General features: G+C 42.3%; 4 protein-coding genes across 15 annotated transcripts in view; 1 reads left to right on the top strand and 3 right to left on the bottom strand.

The window, feature by feature from the left end:
* Positions 1-15,934, bottom strand: part of dusp3a (dual specificity phosphatase 3a) — a 98,918-nt gene extending 82,984 nt beyond the window's left edge. For 7 of the 11 annotated variants that reach the window (XR_016117416.1, XR_016117417.1, XR_016117414.1 and 4 more), the window contains exons 1-4: positions 15,794-15,934; positions 5,561-5,749; positions 4,516-4,748; positions 3,619-3,819 (exon numbers count right to left, since the gene is read on the bottom strand). Coding sequence is in view for 3 of the 11 variants with exons in the window: in XM_089015171.1 (XP_088871297.1) it covers positions 3,590-3,819; positions 4,516-4,748; positions 5,561-5,749; positions 15,794-15,843 (702 nt within the window). In the remaining 8 variants the exon portion in view is untranslated. Of the gene's footprint in view, positions 1-731; positions 3,820-4,515; positions 4,749-5,560; positions 5,911-15,793 lie in introns of those variants that run through there. The other 4 variants (XR_016117421.1, XM_089015171.1, XM_089015172.1 and 1 more) reach the window with 4 other exon arrangements.
* arl4d (ARF like GTPase 4D) lies at positions 12,611-15,927 on the bottom strand. The gene is made up of 3 exons (XM_089015174.1): positions 15,794-15,927; positions 14,880-15,151; positions 12,611-14,336 (listed from the first exon to the last, which is right to left on the bottom strand). The coding sequence occupies exon 3, from the start codon at positions 14,250-14,252 to the stop codon at positions 13,647-13,649; it is 606 nt and encodes a 201-aa protein (XP_088871300.1). The 5' UTR covers positions 14,253-14,336; positions 14,880-15,151; positions 15,794-15,927; the 3' UTR covers positions 12,611-13,646.
* A 483-nt stretch (positions 15,935-16,417) lies between the features above and the next one.
* On the top strand, positions 16,418-19,396 carry LOC148887350 (lymphocyte antigen 75-like). The gene is made up of 9 exons (XM_089015070.1): positions 16,418-16,731; positions 16,895-17,056; positions 17,142-17,224; positions 17,636-17,762; positions 17,838-17,873; positions 17,953-18,120; positions 18,230-18,349; positions 18,430-18,540; positions 18,607-19,396. The coding sequence occupies exons 1-9, from the start codon at positions 16,665-16,667 to the stop codon at positions 18,618-18,620; spliced, it is 888 nt and encodes a 295-aa protein (XP_088871196.1). The 5' UTR covers positions 16,418-16,664; the 3' UTR covers positions 18,621-19,396.
* Positions 19,397-19,526: 130 nt separating this feature from the next.
* tmem106a (transmembrane protein 106A) lies at positions 19,527-22,657 on the bottom strand. Of its 2 annotated transcripts, none has more exons than XM_089015073.1 (8): positions 22,497-22,657; positions 21,575-21,759; positions 21,425-21,488; positions 21,205-21,358; positions 20,814-20,954; positions 20,275-20,318; positions 20,154-20,207; positions 19,527-19,998 (listed from the first exon to the last, which is right to left on the bottom strand). In XM_089015073.1, the coding sequence occupies exons 2-8, from the start codon at positions 21,729-21,731 to the stop codon at positions 19,890-19,892; spliced, it is 723 nt and encodes a 240-aa protein (XP_088871199.1). In that variant the 5' UTR covers positions 21,732-21,759; positions 22,497-22,657; the 3' UTR covers positions 19,527-19,889. The 2 variants fall into 2 exon arrangements, with proteins under 2 accessions (XP_088871199.1, XP_088871200.1); XM_089015074.1 differs by having other exon boundaries at positions 21,575-21,756; positions 22,497-22,644.
* Positions 22,658-22,824: the final 167 nt, after the last annotated feature.

Here is a 22,824-nt window from a genome sequence, read left to right as displayed (position 1 = left end):
CTCTGGAGAAATTACCCGTACGTGCACATTGCAGGGGGGAAAAAAGTCGGCTTTTCGACCAAAACACCCTTCGCACCCAGTTTTAAAAGACCACAAGTTCAGACGCTTCCCAACTTACGAACGAGAAATGTTCCGAACAGTCGTTCTTAAGGTGAATCTGTTCATAAGTTGCATCAGTGCTATATTTTGTATGGAATGCATGTTAAAGGCTTATACAAGTATGTTTAATGATTGTATAAGTATGTGTAAGTAACCAGTATTGGTTTGTACTGAAAAAAAATATTTAATAAAATATATGCTCCATAAAGATATGTACATGTACAACTGGAGAATACTACAAAAAATGTTTGTATGTGGTTCGTAACTCAAATGTTCATAAGGAGGTGAATGTGTTCATAACTAGCTTCAGTGCTATATTTTGTATGAAATGTATTTTTAAGTCTTACATATGTATGTTTAAGATTTATATAAGTATTGTAAGGCTTGTATTGGTTTTTACTGAAAAATTAAACATTTAATAAAATATATGCTCAATAAAGATATGTACATGTACAACTGGAGAGAATACTCCAAAAATGTTCATATGTACCATTGTTCATAACTCGAATGTTCATAAGTAGGGGCGCATCTGTACTTTCAACTATCCGATGCCAACGTGTGATGTCATTTCCTGGCTCCAAAATGCTGGACGGACAGACACATCGAGCAAAAATAGCAGCCATCAGCCAACATGATAATTCAGTAGTTTATTTTTAACAAAGTTATCCCGGTTAAGAAAAGAAAAATACAATCAAGTGCACTTCAACAAAGCCTCGCTCTCCCCCCCCGCCATGAGGTGAAACAGACAAACGGAACGACACACTAAGGCTTCAGGTGGGCTGTGTCGTTTGGGTCGTCGTCATCATCAAAACCAGGATGAAGCAGGAGTCAGGCGGCGGACTTTTCTTGTGCGAAATCCATTGAATACAACAAACGATAATGGTGTCCATCCACACTGGTTAGTCCGCACTCCACCTGGCCCAAAGTCCCACTTTGTTACTCCTTTCCGGCAGTTGTTTAAAAAAGCTCTCAGGTGGGGGAAAAAAACGTAGCAGGCGGAAAAGGTGAACAAGTTCACGCCAGATGAGTTTTCCAGGATGTGCAGAGTATCGGTTTTCGGCCACGAGGGGCTCCCCAACAAAAAAGGAGACTTCAAGCGCAGATGTCCAAATTACACCACGGGAGATTTCACATTTGGAATTCCAAAAATAAAATTAAGATCATCACAGGAAGTTATCTGGGAATCAAACGGACTAACAAAAAAATCCATTCTAATCACGGATAATGTCATCGTTTGTCAGCGAAGATGAAGTAGGGTTCACGTTTCCCCACCCGAAAAAAAAAACGATCCGAAGATCCTCTTACATTCTCCCCCAGTAAGCAGTTATCCAAACGGTTTTACGGGCCAATATATGAGGCCAGCCTGGACACCGAATGCAGCATTTCACCATTTAGTGCATGTTACATATGACGTAGTATACATCCTGATATACGTTTGACATTCAACGACAGAGCCGAGTCGCTCAGCAACACAAGTTGGGAAGCGACGCTTTAAATTTGACACTGGGTCACGACTGAACTAAAATGCGGCACGGTAAAAGAAATTGACATTGTTCAGACAGCAGGTGGCAGTGTTGCTTCCTGGATCGACTGTCACGCTCAAATGTGAAATGACAATTATACCAAAGGGGGATACACATGAGTGTTTTAAATATCTTTTAAACTTGAGGTCAACTTTATTTGACCTTCTCTGAACCGCATATAAATGAATCGGGAATAATTCAGAGGAGCTGGAGACTGTGAAAGGTCTGGAGGTGTGAATATGAGAAGGCCTGGCGGTCTATGCATGCTTTGCGCCTAGAAGTCAGTTGAGACGGTCTTTGGCGCTTATGTCAGCCAAATGTGATCGAGCGTGATCAGGAACAAGATGGATGGATGGATTTTTGAGTCACAAAGACTCAAAGAAGCTAGGAGTAAATAGGCTTTTGGGTAGCGATGTTTGGTGATATTGTTTCGGTGGAACGTTTTGTGTGGTCTTCGGGTCGGGATGAGGTGAGGTGACGCATTTTTGACAAAGATCTCAGAGATGGATTGTTGCCAAACATTTTGGACGAACACAACTGAGCACGCAGCACGCTAGCGATATGTTGGCCAAAGGACAATAAGATGGAGGAAGGAAGGAGGGTGTCGGGTCAAGCCAGAATCAGGGGGAGGATGCCTTGCAACTCCCCACACGTTTAGACGTCAGCAAATGCTGCTGCTGAAATGTATCTGGCAGCGTTTAGTTCGGTCTATGTCAAGTCAAGTCTTTGCTTCTGGAATATATTTGGTTGGACAGCTACCAAACAAGAACCATGCTCACAGAACCGAACTGCTTTTTGGAGTGTGATGAAAGGCCGCCCCCTAGAGGATGGCCGGTATAGCGTTGAAAAGTGCATTAAAAACCCTTTTCACGCACCTTCTGGGGAAGTTGCCACATCAGGAGGGGGTCGGGGGTTGGGGGGCGTCACAGTCACTTTACCAAAAATCGACTTGTTTTGCTAAGCGACAAACAAAATGGATGCTATGGCATCAGGCGCACAACCTGTGTTGCAATGCCGCACAATTCGCGATGGCCGATGCCGCAATTGTGCTAAGATTTACATGCAGTTCCATATTTCAAGATTAATATATCGTCGCACATGTAAAGGAATGGCGGCGGAGATTGAATATTTTGTCATAGACGAATATAAAGTGATATAAATAGATATAAGACACACTGGGACGATATACCGACACGTTACAGACACATTGCTCATACATTCATATATGTCAACACATACAGTAAATACCTATATACAGTACGCAGAGTACATGTATATATTCATAAGCATGTATTTTTTTCATATAGCAAAGGGAGAATAAATAGTGAGTTGATTGATGGGTGACACAGTGTTAATGAACTGACAAGGTGCCCTTACATTCGATATATACTGTCTAAAAGATGCGAGTATTGACATATATTGCAATGTTTCACTGCACACAAATTAAAAACAGACCCGGAAAAAAAAAAATCAGCTTTATGGGATGTGCGAACTGGCAGTGGATAAAATGACTTTCATCACTTTCGTAACGGAGAATTCTGGTAGCTGCCATGCTAGCTAGCCCGTGTTTTTATTTTGTCAAGGGGGGGAAAAAAAGGCTGTAAATTCACGGAATGCATCTTTTTTTTTGCATCGTTATTTGAATTTTAGGATTCCGACATTTTGCGGCAGTGAGACCTTTCCGAATGATTGTGCTGTCGTTTTTTTTAACTTTGACAATCTCGGGGGTGCGTAAGAGCGTCGGAATGATTACAGTAGCTAGCTCGCTTCTATGGCTGATCGGTGCGAGATTACGGCAGGTCGTCATGGTGATTTTTGTGCAATTTGCACGGAATGATCGACACTGATGGAAAAAAATAAATAATAAAAAGCATGTTCCAGAATACCCCACAAATGGGTGCTGGTTTGCGAAAAGTCCTGGAGAGCAGCAGGGAAATCAGCAAAAGGCATGACGCGACTTGACTTTTCTATTTGGTCTTTAGTTTGCCCACCTCACCGTTTAGCTTACCCTCCCGAGTTAGCTTCTCGTTGAGTTGGCACAGCAGGCGCAGGAACCCGTCATTGGGGCCAATCTCCCTCTTTTGCCGTACGGTGGCCACCGCCTGACGGGCGTCCATTTTGTGGCGCAGCATGAGGTAAGCCACCACCATGGTGGGCGAGCGGCTGTAGCCTTCCCTGCAGTGCACGTATATCTTCCCTGTGGGAAACGACAACGGGATGAGTTGAACGCAAGGCCTGCACGTATATAAGGCGCACCTAAGTCTTGATTTTCTTGAAAAGATGACCGTGCGTCTTATACACAGGTGCGCCTTATATGTGCAGTAATATTTGGGAAAAAAGATAGATTTATATATTATATTTGGAAAACTTTTTCATTCATTGAAGGTGCACCTTATCATCTGGTGCACCTTATATATGGAAAAAGTTTGAAAATACGCCATTCATTGGGGGTTCACCTTGTACTCAGTACACCGGACGATATTTTAATTCTATTTTTTTTTATCTGGGTGATTCATTCATTCAACCTTTGACCTTTGAGAGCTGACTGGCGAACAAGAGTGGAGAAATGTCGCGCGTGGCAAAATGTGACACCGCGGCAGAAACATGCAGGGTCTTGGCTCTGAATTTTCAAGTAAGAAGCAGTTCTCAGTTTCACGGAACGCTGAAGCAGCACATTTGAAGATCGAATATTTCACGCAGCAGATGTGAACGTGCGCAACAGGTGCCGCGTTTTGCTAGATCTGATGGTGGAATATGGAGCAGGACTCTGGAGCGAGTCAGAATTAGCCACAGATGATTGACTTTGGTCTTTCGGAGCACAAATCATCACATCAATTCCACTCAATAAATGTTCGCAGACATTATAAAGCAAGCGGGCGTTATCGGGTGTCACCTTTGCCGTTGTTGTGCGCAAGGGCCTTGTCGATAAAAACGGCGCCCTCCTCGAAGAAGGCACTGAGGTCAAATTGCTCCGTGTCGTTGGCCTTGATGCCGTGGTAGGCGATGCCCGTGCCGGCGTAAAAGTCAGCGCTGGTGTTGACGTGCATGAAAGAGGTGCCCTCCGCCATGTTCAGCACGTGCGTCACACCCAGCTTCTGTAGCCTCATTGCATTCTGGGCCACAAACCTGCAGAGGAAGGAGACAATAGTGTAAACACCCCCTGAAAAAAGGAACGTAAAGCAGTGAAACAATACACTGGAGAGATTTTTTTTTCATCACCACAGTGATTTAAAAAAAAGAAAGCTTGTCAGCACAGTGATGTATACGCGGCATATTTCATAATAAATAAAATCCTCCGCTCAGTGAACATTTTGCTGCTTCAAAAGAAAAGAAACACTGCTGATGTAGGCATGCCTGCTTCGATCTGTTGCAGGAATAGAAAACAGGAATGAATCAATATTCCTTGTCCTTGATTCATTTTGGAGTGGGAATTTTTCCAGGTCCATTTAATGTTTGCTTCTCATAATGTAGATCTGTTCATTTCCTCTGGGATTGTCTGGGTTTTGATACAGGTTCATGGAAACGTTAAGTTTTGCAGTTGGGACTTGGTACAGATCTCGTTTCTGCTTAGTTTTTCCCTCTAGGTTAACGTAAAAGTCAAATATAGGCGTTGTCTAAGTTTAATGGGTAGTTCTATGATGTGTATAACTTTCTTGGGTCTCAAACTGGATCTGTTTACTGGGTACTGTTGGGTTGGTTGGGAGAGTACATTGGTTATGTATAGACCTCACCTTACACTTTGAGGTAATTTGGTGTCCAGGTTGACGTATCGTCTGGATCTAACTAGTTATAGATTAGTGTGTATAATTACTTGGCGCTGTCGTGACAACGTTGCATAACTCTCAGTTAAGGTGGTCCAAAGGTGTGGCAGCAAACAGACAACAGGCGGTCGCTGGTCGACGGTAATAAACAGACAGACAGAAAAAGGTGTCACTCACGCGTTGCCAATGTATATTCTAGGAAAAACCTCGTTGAAGTGCTGCGTCGGAAGACAATAGAAGCCGCTGGCGTTCGACAGGAGCTCGTTGAGTTGCTGGACGGTCACTTCGCCTCCCTGAATCACAGCCGATGTCGCCACGGATGGCGAGACGTCTGGAGTCGCCGCCCCCGCCGTTTGCTTGGAGGGACTGTAGTGTTTTTTCATGACGGAAAAAAAATAATAATAAAAGTTTAGGCTTTAGTCGTCGGGGAAGCGGCGAACCTTTTGCAATCGTTCCAGCTCATCTTCATTTCATTCCGACGCACGTGAGTCGTGAGTGGACTGTCTCGTCTGCGGACCGGAGACGGCGTTAAGTTCCAAGGATTCACATTTAGTATTTCCTGTTTGAAAACTCAACGTAAAAGTGTTAAAATAATAGTTATGTCTAAATAGCGTTTGCTAAACCGCAAAATAATGTGCTCTAAATTACCAATTAATACAATATATTCTTTTGAGTATCAAGGTTCGAAGTTTAGCAGTTCATCAAGCAGGCACATAATATATTTTGTGTAATTTTGAAGTTGACTTGGTCACACTTCCGGTATCATGTCTGTTCCAAGCAGACACGCCCCACCGGTGAACACAAGCCCTACTTCCAAGTTTTTGCTTCACATCCGACGACTACTTCCGCCAAAAGCGCAGTTTTCTAAAATAACCACATAAAACGAACATATTGCAAAAGCAGCGAGTCAAACGAATGAAGGATTGGTGATAAACAACCTCACGAGTGCTAACAAGACGTACTTGTAATGAACGCCTCCTCCTCTAGATGTCACCGTTGTACTCTTGTGGCTGGAGACTGGATGACGTCACTTTCTTAATTTAGGAAAGGGGGAAAGTTTTGCTCAAAAAGAACAAACGTTTGTTTTGTTGGGCATTATTTTACATTGGGGTTTCTTTCTACAATAAATATAACTTTAAATCTAAACATTTTCCATTTTGTTGATATATGTCCTTCAAAACAGCCTTTACTCGAAAAATAGTTTAAGTTATGCCTATGTACAGGTAGATGGTACGCTCCCTAAATGTTGTTTCTTCTTTGTCATTATATTTTCGTGTAGTTTTAAAATGTATTGTATGGATTTGTTTCGGACGTCTGAAAATCGCTTGTTTAAATTAAGTATTCCTGCAGGGAAAATGGGGATGTTTTGGTCAAACGGAGCTACAGATTATATTTACGTAAATGTATTGCCAAACACGCGTCTGGTCTTATGAACCAAGCCACTAGAGGGCGCCATTTTTCCATTGTAGCTGCACATCATTGTGAACGTAACGTTATGAATAAATTGTTAAACTGATCAATAACGGAATTCAATAATTGCCACATGTAGTCACTATAATAGAATTGTAACAACCAATAAGGGGGTATTAGAGAAAAACCTGGGACGCGTCAGGAGGCAATTCCAAGGCGCAAGGAGACAAACCAATCATGAATTGGCATCCCGCGTCCCATATGTCTGAGGTTAAGACAAAGCATTGATTTAGTCGCTTTATTTATTGACAGTTTACCCTCTCATTCCGCATCTACACTACCTAATTGGACCAGGACCACCTGAGTCCATCCGGAAATCAGCTCAGAGGTTGACATGTGGGGGGTAGGGTTCACCAAGTGCTCAAATTTCAGTCGCTTTGACCCTCATACTAATAAGCAACAGAACACTGGAAGAATGCTTCGCTTCACAAGCACAAACGGTTGATGGATGGAGATGTTTCTCTACCATGGCATTCATATTAACGTCCGTCGAAAGGAAAGCATTAAAGCCATTGTCGGGTCGGAACTGTAGTTTCGCTTTCATAGAAATCCAGCCCCTAAATTAGCAAGGGGATGTTTATTAGGCTCTCTCAGTACATTCCAGTTGCCTTTCCCAGATGGTCTCTACGCGCATGACAATAAGAGCGTGCACATGTTGCCTTCAAGGCCCCTTTTAAGCTCTTTTTTATATACGGCAGAAGGAAGCTATCTCAATCAATGCGAGCCATTTTCACCCAAGGGCTTTTGAAAGTGCCAGCGATTCATCTTGAGCGCCGACAATGGACTTTTCTGCATGAGGTGATGGATAAAACCATCTGTGGGATGTCCCCCCCTCCCATCAGTTACGACTGTGGAATCGCCGACCACTGCTGCTTTTTTCCCAGTCACCTATGTCACTTTCTCTTTGAGTTTCCAGATACAGTAACACCCCCAGTCACTGCCACCCCCGCTGACAGATAAGTTGAGAATTCGGACCAGGCTGAGTGGAGACCGTCAGTACGTGCTCGTGTCCAGTTTGTCGAACCTTGACAAGAGGCGAGCAGAGTGCCCGTGAGCGCTGCGCTATCTTTAGCTTTTGTTCAAGCTTTTAGCGCTGGCCTTCGACTCCTCCTCCTCCTCCTCCTCCTCATCTTCCTCCCACTCTGCCCACTCACTGCAAAACATAACACGCTGATGCATGCTTGCACATCACCAACACGCACTCATCTATCCACGTTGCAGGAGTGTTACTGGGCAGATTAAAGGCGGCAACCTACTTCTGGGATGCAAACGTGATCCCGATATGTTGTTTGGAGAGCAGGGGGGAAAAATGAGTTGCTCGGGTGCCTTCATTCTCATCTGGATGGAGCTCTTTTTACTATACATACTGCACTACAGTACCGTAATTTGTTGGTGATGTAATGTATGTATCGTACCTACCACCATATGCGAAAGGGATTTTCAAGAATTCATTCCCAAAATAGTTCGGGTCAAAAAGCCTGCTTAAACGGCGCTAATTATGTGAAACGTTGGTCAAGCAACGGCTTCATTCATAATCGGATGGGGATATGAATGGTCGTCACATTTATGAAACACTTTTAAGCAATGGAATAATGACGAATTCACCAAAACGTAAGATCTACCTAAGTGTTCAAAGCACTATTTATAGAGGTGTCAAGCGGTTATTGTCATGATTCAGTTCAGGTGGCAGATGAGGGCTTTCCCTCCAGCGTGCACACCTGTTGCAGACGTTTGGAGATATTAGCTTTATCATACTGTCAAACATTTGTTGATTTTACAGGTTGTTTTATTTTAATTTGTTTGTGTGAAGAAACTTTTTGTTCAATTCTATCCAGGACTGTTTTGAGAGCCGAATTCTGTTCCGGATCATTTTTTTGAACATAGCTATTATTTTCAACTCACACTACCCAATGCCATTCAAAGTTTAAAACTGCAACAGTTTGTTATTTTTACGCTTTTAACTCATTCACTGCCAGACATTAGCAAAAATGTGTCTACTCCAGTGCCAGTGTTTGTTATTGTCACTTGAACTCCAGGACCCACAGAATATTGAGTTTTAGGACTACATAAGCATTCAATTTAGCGTAAGAAACCTTAGACTCTCTTCTTTCATCAGAAAAAAAGAGTTAATTCCTAAGTTATATGGGTGGAGTTATGTGAGCTTGAAGTGGAGGCAGTTGTACAAAATACAATTCAATACATAAATACTGTATTAGTTAATATAGCGCTTTAACAAAAGCTGAAGCTAGAAGATTCCTGCCATATACATGTTTTAATACAATAAAATGTATGATTCCGGCATCGCAGTACTGGGATGATAAAGCAGCCATGGCATTGCACCTGTAATAGTATCTCCGCCTCTGCAGGTTCCTCCTGCACTGCAGCATCTGAAGCTGTCAGGGGAGTTCACGTCATGTTTGCCCCTGAGCAGCGACTGAGTGCCAGGCAACCGAGTGCCTCCCGCGTGGTCTCCTCCTGCTTCACCTTCTCCGCCGAGCTGCTGTCTCATGACAGCGACGATGGAAAAAAAATATTGCTTTAGCTAGGCGGCGAAAGGAGATTATAATGCTGCTAAGTGATGATGCGTTTTTTTTCCTTCTCTGCTGTGGAATAACAAAGGCATCAATTTTGATGCTCCCAGCAGGAGCAGGACTGGATTTTCCTAAAAGTGCAACGTGACTTTGTCCAAATTGGAGCACTTTTTTAAAAACCTTCACACTTCTTTGAGTTTAATAAATTCCTGATGAAAAAAAGGGCCGGAGGCTGTTTTTGCCACACATCATTGGAGGCACGTCTGTGTATGCTCTCAGTCATACAGGAGTGGTCCATCGATGAAAAGGTTTCTTCAGCCGTCTTCTGTACTTCTTTGACGGTGTCGGACATTACGCTCCTTGTCTGAAGAGCTTCGTCAGCGAATTAAAGTTGTGCTGGTAACTCTGGTTTTATATATACATCCCTAATGGACAGAGGTTGCGGTGCCAGAACTCTGCTCTGAAGCTAATCTGATTACTTCTTCTGTTCTGTAATAATAAATTCTGTAATCAGATTAGTTTCAGGGAGTCTACTATAGTCTACAAGGAGTAGTCTACTTCTTTTGTTCTGTCTGATTACCTACTGAAGTAATCAGATTCGCATCAGACAGTTGTGGTGACAGACAGCGTCAAAGGAGTACACTACTGATGTCAATACGGGATCAAATTGATCAAATACGGGATCAAACTTGTCATTTTCACTCTTTTTTTTTTTTTTTTTTTTTTTTTTTTGGTCCGGGGGGCCTGATTAGGACCACAAAATGTCATTAAAACGGACAAAACAAAAAGGAATGCCGACCATGGATGGGGAGGAACAAAAAAGGCCACTGTGGTGGCCTCATTTAGGCGACATACCAGATCTGCTGCGCATGGGTTCCTCTTAAGAACCATCGTGGAAGAATCCTGACAGAATCGCAGTCAGATTTGTATATGTCATTCTTTTTTTTTTATTATTTATCAGATTACATGTACATTTTTCTTTCAAGAGTTCTGTGCAGATGTCACCCACCACCCCCTTTCACCCTGCAACCGACTGAGATCTGAGAAAACTACCACAGCTGGGGTTCGCCTTTGCACTTTGGGAGGACCACTGCGTCAACAAACTAAATGACTTGGGCCATACGGTTGCTAAAGAATGGGCGTCCATTTTTTTATAAACTCGGACATTAAGGTCACTGGGTTCGACTATTATCTATTTATACGCATGTATTCATTTTTTGTTTGTTGTTAGCAAGCATCCTAGGAGCTAGCATGCGACACTAACGGATTTATGGCTTGGATTGACTTGAGAGGACCAAACCCCCTCCGTGCGTTCAATCCCACCAAGATTAATCGCTTCTAAAGAAAAAGACATGGCCAGATGTTGAAAAATAAATCGGTTGAGGGAGAATGGCTTGATCAGGACGGCAAAAAATGTGTTTGTTCACCCGGCGCAGGAACGAAGGATGATATCATCCATGAAGTCACGGCAGCTGGACAGAGAGTAATTTTGGAATTTTATTCATATATTTTTTGTTGTTGTTTTTTAGATGACTAGCACAGGAGTGCAATACATGTCTCGAGAGAAGTAGGGTGGGTGTTCAGGGGATGTCACACCAAAGTCACCAGACTCCAAGCGGCAGCTTTACGATCTGTGAGGGATAAAACCGAGAGCGACTAATCCAAACCCCCTCACTACCACCAACACATTGTTCCTCCTCAAGTCTTTACAGACCTTTAACATCCGCCGACGATGACCTTTCGTACATTTCTGCAGCGCTGTGTGAGAAATTTGATACTACCAAAAAGGACAGCGAATACCAGAGCGACATGGATGGGGGGGTCAGATCTCAGATCTCATGACTACGTTTATTGATCTTCTACTCTGTTAATCTCCCTGACCCCTCAGTAACCTCCACTGGATCGCAAAAAAACAATCCGACCCTTTCAACGCCCTTTGGGGGCTGATGAAGTCAGGTTGCCAAGGTGATGGAAAATTATGTCACAGGCTTGTGAAAAGATGCCGAGGTCTGTTTTTCATCATGTGCACTCTGAGGAAGATGAGGCCAAATGCGACATGGCTCGTTTTTACCAAACAATCTGAGGTGAACAGACACAGCCTGTTTAACTGTCAGGTAAGACATCTAGTCTTGGTCAACTCCTTCACAGGAAGAGCCAGGTTACAAGTCAATCAGGTCATGGAAAGACAACCCAGTAAAATATCTACGTTCTGTGGGTTTATGGATGTTGGTGCTTGGGCCATCCAGGGGTGTGGTACTCAAATCAAGAAAATGAGGTTTTACTAATGTATCACTTCAATTTGCATCTACTCTCAATAAATAGCTTGGCAGAGGGCTGCAGAAGTTGGGCGTCAGTCATGTAAAACTACACCCCAGCAGGCAGTAAAAGACTATCTTCCTGTGTTCCAGCCTTTGTTCACAGTGTCCGAACAAACATCTCTGACAGTTTGACTACAGAGGACATCTTAATGCGTTACCAGGTTTCAGGGTGCATTCAAAATGAGACGAGTTCCTCTCTACACATGGCGTTCGATAATTCCGGGGAAGGCTTCTGCAACCTAAAGCACCCCTGCAGCCTCCCCCCGCCCGCCTGCTGTGAATCTTGTCAAGCGAGGTTGGAAAACAACGGGGCGCCGGAGAAGTACAATATGCAAAACGAGGCTAAAAGACCGAGCAAAAATAAGGAGACAATGAGCACGCAGCGACTATTCGATCGAAAATATCAGCCAAATACATAAAATATGGATAATGTATTTAATACAGGATATTATACATTCACACTTAGTAGAAAACACATTTTTTTTGGTGTGATCTGGGTTGATTGACACTTCCACTGAGTCTCTGTTCTGCTACATTACAATGCTAATGAAGTCAGCAGACCAGATGCTGCATGGAGGTGATTGCACCAAAGACATCCTTGAGAAACTTTTATTAAATAAGTTTGTCGACGCAAACATTTCCAAGGATGGATTTAAAGTCATTCGCCATTAGCTAGTCACGTGCTAACGCTACCGCATGAACAATTCACTGATGTTTTTTTAGGCTTTGTTACATAATACAGTTGAGCGGGAACTTTATGTACTTTTTTAGGGAGGGAGGTGGCTTAAAAGTCTTAAGCGCTAATATATGTCAACAGTCTCAATGGTTACGTCGCTTTGAAAAGTAAAGAATGTGAACGACATTGCCTACTACTCGCGTTTCATGAAAGACAACAACAACAAAAAATGTCCCAAGTGATTGATTTATTCATTCAACGTTACAAAAAAAACATTTTTAAATCAAGCTTTTGAACATGGCCGGAAAAGCAACAAAATTCATGGATCGGATACATGGCTTGAGAAGCATATGTGGAATCGTCGCGGCTTGGAATTGATGCGGATTTACAGTACGCGTGACAGGAGATGTGAGACAGTCTATTTTCGTCAATGGATGTGACAGTTTCGCGTTTGCTTTTCAAAACTTAGCTTGTATCAGACATGCACAATCCACCATGACGTCCTGGATCCACTGGTGAAAAGGCCGCTTTGATCCTCTTTCATCGAGAACTACTTGATACGAGGGTGCAGAAAGTGCTTTAGATTGAATGACTGTCGTTGTGATGTCATATTTTGTCGTTGCGAGAGTGGATGCCTTTACAGCAGCTCCTGTATTGTTTTTCTACTTCTTCCTTTCCTTTCCTCTTAGTTCAATCACTTGGCTGCTGTGAAATGTACATTTCTCCACTGGGAGACTAATAAAGGTAAATCCAATCCGATCCAAACTCATTTTCTCTGTGAATCGCACGGTGAGGTCGATAAAAAAGGTCCACAAAGCCATGGAAATCACAAAATAGGTACACAAGATTATGAAAATAGGTGATTTTTATTGTTATTTTTTTATGAGCTAGTTTATCAGTCACTTATTGTGTCTCGGAATTGGATTTGATAATGACTTTTTCTCCATGTCCGAAATATCTTGCCAGGTGAAAATAAGTGAAGTCGCTTTGTATGGTTAACCAAAATACGAGAAATAGGTCAAAATATAAACATTGGCAAATCACAGGTACGTTTTTTTAGTTTTTTTTTTTTTTTTTTTAAGATGGAGAAAAGCTCCATCGTTTGAAGTTACAGATTGTGGTATGGCTACAATTTTTTTTAATCTACTGTTCTTAGCAGAACCTGGTCTCTATTTACTATGATTCATCTCCGCCAAGGTACGGTGCAACCCTCCATTTTGATACCACCGAACAATGTTGTGATCTTCCTGTTCCGTCCTTCATACTCTTCATCTCTTCCTGCCCCTGCTGTGCTTGACCATCTTCTTCCTCCTGAGGATCATGTCGTATAATTTCTCCAGGCCTTGCTGCACTCCGCGGCCATCCACGGCGCTGCAACTGTGCACTTGGTGCAGAGTCCCAGCGCTCAGTTCCTGGACGCCCAGCAGTTTTTCCACTTGGCCCACAGGCAGCGCCGTGTCCAGATCTTGTTTGTTGGCCAGGATCAGCACGGGAACGCCTTGGTTCTCCGAGCTGCGGCTTATCTTGTGGAGCTCCACCTTAGCTTCCTCCATGCGCTCGGTTTCCGAGGCGTCCACCACGAACACCAGGCCGTCCGTGCGCCGCGTGTACGACTTCCAAAGCGGCCGCAGCTTCTCCTGCCCGCCCACATCCCACACGTGGAAGGTGACGGCCCGCGAGCCTCCAACCGGCACCTTCACCTTCTCCGTGTTGAACCCTTTGGTGGGGATGGTCTCCACAAACTCCTTTAGCTTCAGCCGATAAAGCAGGGAGGTCTTTCCGGCTGAATCCAGCCCGATCACGACAACGTGCAGGCACTTGAAGCCAGGCAGGAAGGAGCCGGGGGGCGCCAAGTCGCTCAGGTGGTTACCCATAATTCCCCGGCTTCCGTGAAGATGCCTGCTTTGATCCTCTGGAGCGTTTTACAAGGGCCTCATGACAAGACGGGGATCACCAACCTAATAAAAAAAAAATGAAAATGCTTAAAATGTCCACCAACAGCTTCTCAAAAATCACTTGCTGCAGTCAATTCAGTCGATTGATCATGAAGTTAGTTCTTCTGTCGATGCGAGCGATAGAGTCAGAAGACACATAACCTTTGAATCCATTTTAATTCCTTGGGTTCAAATAGCGTTGGGAAACACTTCAGACAAAAAAAATCAGGTGATTGAAGCGTTTAATGTCTCATTTACCAAAGCTAATCCTCTTAAAAGTCTGTTCAACCTCACATGTTCATTTCAGTGCTGGATTGAAGGCATTCATGCATGCAGATGGCAACGATGCTTTAATCCGGTTATTGACATCCCGATTCCCACAAACTTTACACTTACATGTAATGAAAAACTGAAGTACACGCAAGGAACTAAATGTCTATTCGTGATTTGATGCACGATGGTCTTAACATTAAAAATTAAATGAAGGTAAAGGTGCATACATGGGATATCATCCCACTTTGAACATTAACTAATGCATGTAATAATGATCAAGCGAGCACTACTTACCTTGAACGGGGTCTGTCTTTTTCAAGCCCTTGAACACATCGCTCGGCAGATGTGTGACTCGTGAACGTGCAAGAGGACAAAAATGTCTTGAGCAGAATCCATGGTGCACTGTCTTCCAAAAAAATACGACTGGTTTGCCCTCGCGCGGTGGTCCACAAGCGGCAAAGAGTCGCTCACTTCTCAAATCGCCGCCGCCACGAACACACTCCACTCGAGAGCCCTGGTGACGTCACGGCCAATGACAGCACTCACGAATGTGCTCCCTGTGTCGTCTTTTCGGGCAGTTTTCTCGTTAAGTGCGTCATTGAACACTTTACTGATATTATTTATTTTCATGGATTACGGTCTTGAACTCAAAAAATATTTTATCCTACAAGTGCTTGGCATTTGATTCGACTCAAGACTTTGCAAGACCGAAAAAATTCGGATGTATGTTTTCTGACATCTAGTGGTCACCGTTGCAAAACAACATCTAAAATTCTGTCATCAAATAAAAACAAGCAACGTTGACAAGCAAGTCTGCTCGTCACTTTCAAGGAAACCAAGTGAAATTATTGCTCAGTTACAACATACTGTATGTTGGGAAAATATAAATAGTCGCTTTTAGAAGCTCCGTGATGTTGGCGTGCATGACATTACGGGGGTGCTGCCACATCAAATATGGCAGACACGCACATGGTAATTGTAGGACAGAGTAACTCTAAACGGTGATGTCTATGCTTAAATAACAATTGGTGTTTTAAGGGTATAGTTTCAAGATTACAGTTCACATTATGTGCACTCTATCACTTTATTGGCTTTGCAATTTAATGGAGAATTAAATTATTTTATGCAGTTAGCAAATGGTAAGCACACTAGCGAGCTAACCCAGCTAGTTTACACGCGTCAGTTAGCACACGACATCGCCTCGTTACCTGTCTGTTGACTTGGCGATGATGAATGACGTTTGACGTCGTGTCTTCATTCTGTTAGGTGTATAACATACGTTTCGGCATTCTCTTTCTGTCTAATGTAGTCAAATTAATGCATTAAATCAAATTATATGAAGCGAGAAAGTTTGGTCTCGTTGGGTTCTGGTCGCCACAGCATACTTCCTTACTAGTATGACGTAAAGACGTGACACGTATCACGCAACGGCGTTTTGATTGAGCGTGTCTACCATCAAGTGGTGACAATTTATAATATAAGTCGCCGTTTCTAACGTCACAAACGGCTATCCTTTGAGCTAAATCTGAAGATAATACAAAGCAATGAATGACATTTAAAATAACCTCTAATGTGGAAAAAGAAAACAACCGTATACAAAACGACATCGTGGTTCATTTATAATCACACATGATCAGGTGTGTGTGCATCTTAAAAAAAGAAAAGTATGGAAGCAAAACAACAATTTTGCCGGCTTTGGAATTGTAACACAAAATGTATTTATTGTTTTCAAATAACATTTTGTGTGCAGAAGTCACAAGACATTTTCCCATCTGCAGAAAAGGGGTTAACGTCATATTCATTAAAGCGCTTGATGGAGAAAAACAGACTATTGCGCCACATGTCGTTTAAGTTCGTGTTGCTTTTATTAAAGGCGACACCGTTACATTCTCTGTGTGACACGGACTTGTACGCTTTTTGACGTAGGGCGACGGAACGCAAGCGTGATATGGCGTTGGAGAGCGCCCTAGTCTTTGGAACTCGACTAATTCACTCAACTCGGACTCCACGCGCATCGCATCATTTTAAAGCTTCGCCGAACTTCACCAGGATTTCAGTTTACAAAGCGGGACGGTAAAAATGAATGCAACACGATGGCTTCTGGTCTTGGTCTCTCTGCTCGCGCTTGGCGCATGGGCGTTTAACGGTAAATCCTAAATCGATTTATCTTGATTGATTTATCACTTGTTTAAAAAAAATCCGCATAGGACTTTCGTTGAAGTTTGATATTGATACATAATGTAGGTAGCCAATTTCAATACAAATAAGAGTGATGGGTCGATTTTTGAAAACATTCTTTTAACCCACAGACTCTGGCTGCGAGTCTGACGAAGTGCCATTCGAAGGTTTTTGCTATTACTTTGCCCCTCCAAACTGGAAAGTAGACTGGCAGAAGGGCGAAGATTTCTGCGTGGGAAGGAAAAGTCACCTGGTGAACACCCACGGGACAAATGAGTGGCGCTTCTTGAAAGGTGAGCGCCAATGGAGCGCTTGATCATCACCAGATTGGCCGTCATTCTTGTCTTAAATAAAACTCTTTACTATCTGTTTGTGAAGACAACTTGAAGTCTGAATACGTCTGGATCGGATTGCAGAAGTATATGGGAAAGCCTTTAATGTACTCTGACGGATCCGTTATCGTAAGTAAAAATATATATATACAGTGATACCTTGGCTTACGAACTTAATTGGTTCCCAGTGTGTAAGGTGAAAAGTGTGTATCCCAAAAAATTATTTCCCGTAGGCAACTATTAAAATGAGAATAATACGTTCCCAGGTCCCCATAAAACATAATTTTCCATCTTCTAATTTTCTAAGCCTTAAAACGACACAAAAATATACCTTATTTTATGTATAATAAATGTGCTATGGTATAATTAAAAAAAAATAAGTTGTTTTATCACCGTATACAGTATATGACGTCACTTCACAGCCATTTGTAAATAGAAAAATACTAAGCGGGATTTCACTTTGATCTCATTTATTATGACATTTCTATCGCTTTGCCGTAAGAATGTTTTTAATTTTCAATCACCATATCCTTTTCACAGAACGACAACCCTTTGACTTATTTCCCCTTAAGTTCGATGAGGGTCTCCATGTGTATGACGTTGGACAACGAAGGAGGCACCTCTTACTCCTCCTGCCTGAATCAAATGCCCGTCGTCTGTAAAAAAGGTCATTACCACTGAATTGATCTGCCCAATAATGTACTTTCTCACTCTTTGATTTGCATCGCATCCATTTGTGTAGTCAGAGGCGTAGCGGATGATCTCCTCCAGCCACCAGGTGATGTCATACACACAATAGCACAGCGATTTGGCGCACGTGTATAGCTTTTCATCATCAAATGGCCTCTTGGTTGCAGTTTGGAGCGACGAGTGCGGCTGGTGGACGCGAAATCCCTCGAATGACTTCTGTTACTTCTTCAACTACAACTACTCGACCACTTGGGAGAAGGCGAAAACTATTTGCTCCCTCAAAGGCGCCGAACTCATCGCTATCAATGACCACAAAGAACAGACCTTCCTGCAAGGTATAACGACCGATCGTGGGTACTCAAAATGGCTGTTTCGATTGCACCCTGCGATCACCCACCTGGGATGTGTTTGGGCAACAATAATGGAAAACAAGCCTCTCTGTAGACTCCTTTAAGCATTTCTGGAACGGGACCTCCTGGTGGATCGGCGGCTACAAATCCTACCATGATGATTCCTTGCATTGGAGCGATAATTCCTGGATCAATTACATCCACTGGAGTGAAGGTTCTTGTAGAAAATGGAGTTGGTGAATGTCTAAGTGACAATATGGAGACGTTAGTAACATTTTTTTTTCCTGTCTTCAGGCACCATCAATGACATACCTGGTGGCACCTGTCTTTACCTGCTTTCCAACAACACCCGCTTGCACGTGGAACGCTGTCACCACGAGAAAGTGTTCATCTGCAAGAAGAAAAGTAAGATGTGATGCTGCAAATTTGTTTTCTTGCTGCATAATGCTGACTCATCTCTATTTTTTGCAGTGAAATGGTCATGACCTCTGTGACCTTCATCTAAAAGATTTTGCACCCCACCCCCATCTCAATAACGTTTTATTCTGCTACTATAAGAATTTTGATTTACCAATTGTATCGTAGAATTGTACAACTAGTACCTTTTCCCTTTTGAATAAGATTGATTGAACTTATGTATTTATCTGTTTATGTAATCTGATGATTCCTTTTGACTGTCCCAATAAAGTTGCAAAAATTGACTCACAGGTTTCCAGGGCAACATGGCGGTTTCTCTAAAACAGAATATGTATTATGTACAAGTCAAAATGTCATGTCAATGTATTACTTGTTTATATAAAGTTTCAAAAAGATGACCAGGTACTTACCAAATGAATTTGACTGTTCTAAAAGTCCAAAATGGTGTTAAGAAAAAGGTGCTGTGTCACTTTCTGCATGATATGAAGCTACAAAATATCGATTATTTCGTTAGAAACTAATACAGTAAAGTCTCGTTATATCGATATCGGATATATCGATAGTCCCGGTTATGTCGATACTATTTCTATGCACGCACGGAGAAAATTACATGCAAACAGGGTCGGATATATCGATAGTCCCGGTTATATCGATATTTTTCAGACTCCCTTGAATATCGCTATAACGAGACTTTACTGTACAGGTAAAATGAACGCGATGACTTGGGGGGAAATGGCACCGCCGCGCGGCCATCAGGTGGAACTGCAACTAGAAAACTACCAGTAATCCCTTGCTACTTCGCGGTTCGATTTTTGCGAATTTGAAGTGAATGTGTGTACTGCTGTAGTCCTTGTCTCAAATATATAAAGTATATGTCAGTTGTCATGTAAATCTGGCAACAATTTGCTAGTTTTGGAATTGACAAGAACAGCTATGGTCAATACAAACCGTAAATAAAACCGCACGTCAGTAAATATTTTGCATTTTGAAATTTAATCAGTAAAGCACATTGAACAGTGACACAATTTCATCAAGATGATTAATTCTTAGTCCTGTCAAATTACAAATGTGTCATCACAACGGACAAAGTTCCCTTCCATCATAAATCCCTCAGGGTGGGGGAAAAGCTGAAATTGACAAGGTTACAATAAAGTGCATCTTAACGTCACAATCTTCCCTTCATTATAGGCACAAAGGTGCTTGTTTGGTCACAGCAAAGCAGGGTACATGTATACTTCATATTGTGAAATGTGTACCAGAAACATGTTGAATATTGTCTAAACAATGCGTTGACCAAGATTTATATGATTTCTCTAGTCATACACATGCACACACACTTATCTGACAGGGTGAGGCATGGTGGAGTTGGTGCCGCAGTCGATGTACTCAAAGGTCTCCAGGGACAACTGCTCCGTATGGGACAAGTAGGAAATATTCATGGTCATCCTGAGGGGGGAAAAAAACAAATAAAATGTTCTTATCCCGTGACTAAAGTGTCCTTAAGAGGTTTGAAAGGCGCTATTTATTATAAAAGGTGGCAGGAGTAAATAGAAGGCTCTGAAACAGCATCACAGCACCCACGTGTGGCCATAGAGACTTACTGCAGCTCGAGGAATAAGGTGTGGATCTTAATCACGCTGGAGTGGCAATACATCCTGCAAGATATTGATTGTGTCACATCACCTCCATGTTAAACAACGTCAGATTGAAATGTCCGCTCACCTGAGGCCGTTATCAGTAATGGGAAGGTCAATTTGGTAGGTGTACTGGAATTAAAAGAGGAAAAAAAAAATCATTCACTGCCATTCACCAATTATTCAAGAATTGAAAATAGGACAAAAATATGGCACCATTCCCGAAATAGTTCGGGTTTTGTTTTTTTCATGCTTAGGTGCTGATAAAGCGCTGGCCATGGGCTCCGGCAATGTTTTTGTTTTCCACAAGGGAGCGGCATTTCCCTTTTGTCCATGTTAGCGCTTTGTTCTAGCTTCAGATGTTGTTGAAGTGCTGTATTAGCCAATATGTACGTATACGTATTGCATTGTATTTCAAACTCATATAACACCAGAACCATATAATTTAGGAATTAACTTTTTTTCTGATGAAAAGAAGAGTGTCTAAGGTTTCTTACACTGCTTTGAATGTTTAAGTAATCCTAAAACTAGAATTCAAGTGACAATGACAAAAACCCTGGCACTGGAGTGGACATATTTTTGCCTTAATAAATGAAACTTTAATTAAAAAAAATAATAATAATTCACCGATTTTTCAGAGCGTGATGGAATGGCCGTCAGGTTGGACAGCTTGATTTTGCCCACCACCACGCGGGAGATCAAACCCTGCACATCCAGTTCCATGATTTGGACCGGAACATAGTTGTCGTTGATGACTCTGATGAGATTCTGAAGAAAGGGAAGGATTAAAAATAATAATAATAATACACACAAAGAGAAAAAAATGCACAAAACATCTAACAAAGAACAAGAAAAAAAAAAAAATCAGGTTCAAAGACAATGTCAGAGAAAAGGGAACTTTGTCCTTTCCAACTTTTTACGGGAGTCTGTCACGTGATTGCAATTCAGCATAAAGCAAACTTCCACCTGAACTTTCTTGTATAAATCCACTGGACCTTATTTTAGGGGCGTGGCTTACCGTGACCTCCATTTGCACCGTGTCCGGCGTAAAATAAACCATGACGGACAGCACTGACATGGGGGTCAGCGTGACACTCCGGGGGAACAGGAAGAAGAGGATGAGGCAGCTGAGGAAGAGGCACAGCGCCATGGACACGCACACGTACAGTTTCCTGCGACGGAATAATAATATTAAACGTAGAAATAATCATGTGACAGTCACGTGGCGTTGCTCTTACGTGCGCCTGGGTTTGAGTCTTTTATCGTTGCACGGGATGACGGCAACCAGTTGGTCTTTATGGCCTGAAAAAATGACAGTCAAAATTGTTAAATACATATAATATGCCAAGGAAACACAATTACTATTTTATTTTTAATGTTAAACAAACCTCTTGGGATTCGTCCAGTGCCTCGACAAGTAGGGCAGGTATCCCCCACGATGGAGCCATATCGGGGGAAAGACTTAATAGTCTTCACAGTTTCCGACCCGTTTTCCCCATCTGGACTGGACTCCCCATTTGTGTCCGTGTGTTCGCTTGGCACCATGACACTTGGCTGAGTTAACCTAACCCTTCTAAAATAAACCAAATCACGATTGGGCTTATTTTCACAGAGGAAATACAATTAATTGAGGTTAATGCAGTTACTGTCAGTCATGGATGGTAAAGGCCAAATAAAAGTGCCTTGGTGACAAAGGATAGTCCACAGTGATGACACGTCTCGTAGATTTGTACGAAACACATTAAATGAAGATATTTCTGCCACGAACAAAAAAAGCGGACTTTTGTTGGTTCCTAACGGTCGGAACGACGTTATTCGGTTTCCAAGTAATGACGTAAGCTTTCAGAACACTCAGCACCACTACGCCATTAACCGTTCTAACTTAACGACGTATACTGTTACTAAATTCATTCGACCACATTGTCGTTTTCTAAACACATATTCAGGGTTCCTATCCACGTTTATCAGTGGAGTAACATTTTTTTTTGGGGCGGGTGGTGCATGCGTCATTCCGATAGTTTTTGCACGTTTCACAACCACTTACGCGCGTGATGTTGCATTATATACTTTTCACAAATTATTTTTGCATACGATACGCACGGTTAGCAACCTATTTTGAAAATACTATTACATTTCTTTGCGTGACTAGAGTGCATTTGTAATTAATGCACAACTTGCACGTGTGCTCTTCAATTGAAACGTCGCCGATAATTTACAAACGAGGGGCTCGGTGTACCGGTGTGATATTACTATACGTTGTTTTTCAGCAAAATTCAGGTGGTTTGTTATAAGGAGGTCAAAACTACTCACCTAAAAGCAGGGATGTTTTTCGCTTCAAAGAGCAGCTGTCATCCACCGTCAAAAAATGAGACTAAATCCTTCAGTTCTCGTCGTAATTTAAAGTCTCGTTTCGTGTTCTCCGGCGTGTTTTCGTGTCATTCTTAAAGAAAACAAATGACAAAGTGGGAGGACCACTTCCGCCTTCTTCAGGTGACCAGTCGCCTATACTGCCCCGAAGCGGTCAACAGTGTGTACTGCAACTCAATGAGCAATTTTATTCCAGGGTTTTCAGTTACTAATTTAAATTTTATTTGTAAATGTCCTTATGTAGACATTAATAGGAGGAAATAATGACACG

This window comes from Hippocampus bargibanti, linkage group LG15 (assembly GCF_051943395.1).
Source record: "Hippocampus bargibanti isolate YZ-2025 linkage group LG15, ASM5194339v1, whole genome shotgun sequence".
Lineage (NCBI taxonomy): Eukaryota > Metazoa > Chordata > Actinopteri > Syngnathiformes > Syngnathidae > Hippocampus > Hippocampus bargibanti.
The sequence above is the reverse complement of the archived record's forward strand: the minus strand, read 5'-3'. Positions and strand labels throughout refer to the sequence as shown.

Bases quoted from the DNA above. Each gene is read 5' to 3' on its own strand.
- arl4d (XM_089015174.1), bottom strand. From the start codon at position 14,252: ATGGGTAACCACCTGAGCGACTTGGCGCCCCCCGGCTCCTTCCTGCCT.
- LOC148887350 (XM_089015070.1), top strand. From the start codon at position 16,665: ATGAATGCAACACGATGGCTTCTGGTCTTGGTCTCTCTGCTCGCGCTT. The intron at 17,057-17,141 runs GTGAGCGCCAAT...CTGTTTGTGAAG, and splicing joins TGAGTGGCGCTTCTTGAAAG to ACAACTTGAAGTCTGAATAC. The intron at 18,350-18,429 runs GTTCTTGTAGAA...TCCTGTCTTCAG, and splicing joins TTACATCCACTGGAGTGAAG to GCACCATCAATGACATACCT.
- tmem106a (XM_089015073.1), bottom strand. From the start codon at position 21,731: ATGGTGCCAAGCGAACACACGGACACAAATGGGGAGTCCAGTCCAGAT. The intron at 21,359-21,424 runs GTAAGAGCAACG...ATTCCGTCGCAG, and splicing joins AGACTCAAACCCAGGCGCAC to GAAACTGTACGTGTGCGTGT. The intron at 20,319-20,813 runs GTGAATTATTAT...TTTTAATTCCAG, and splicing joins CATCACGCTCTGAAAAATCG to TACACCTACCAAATTGACCT.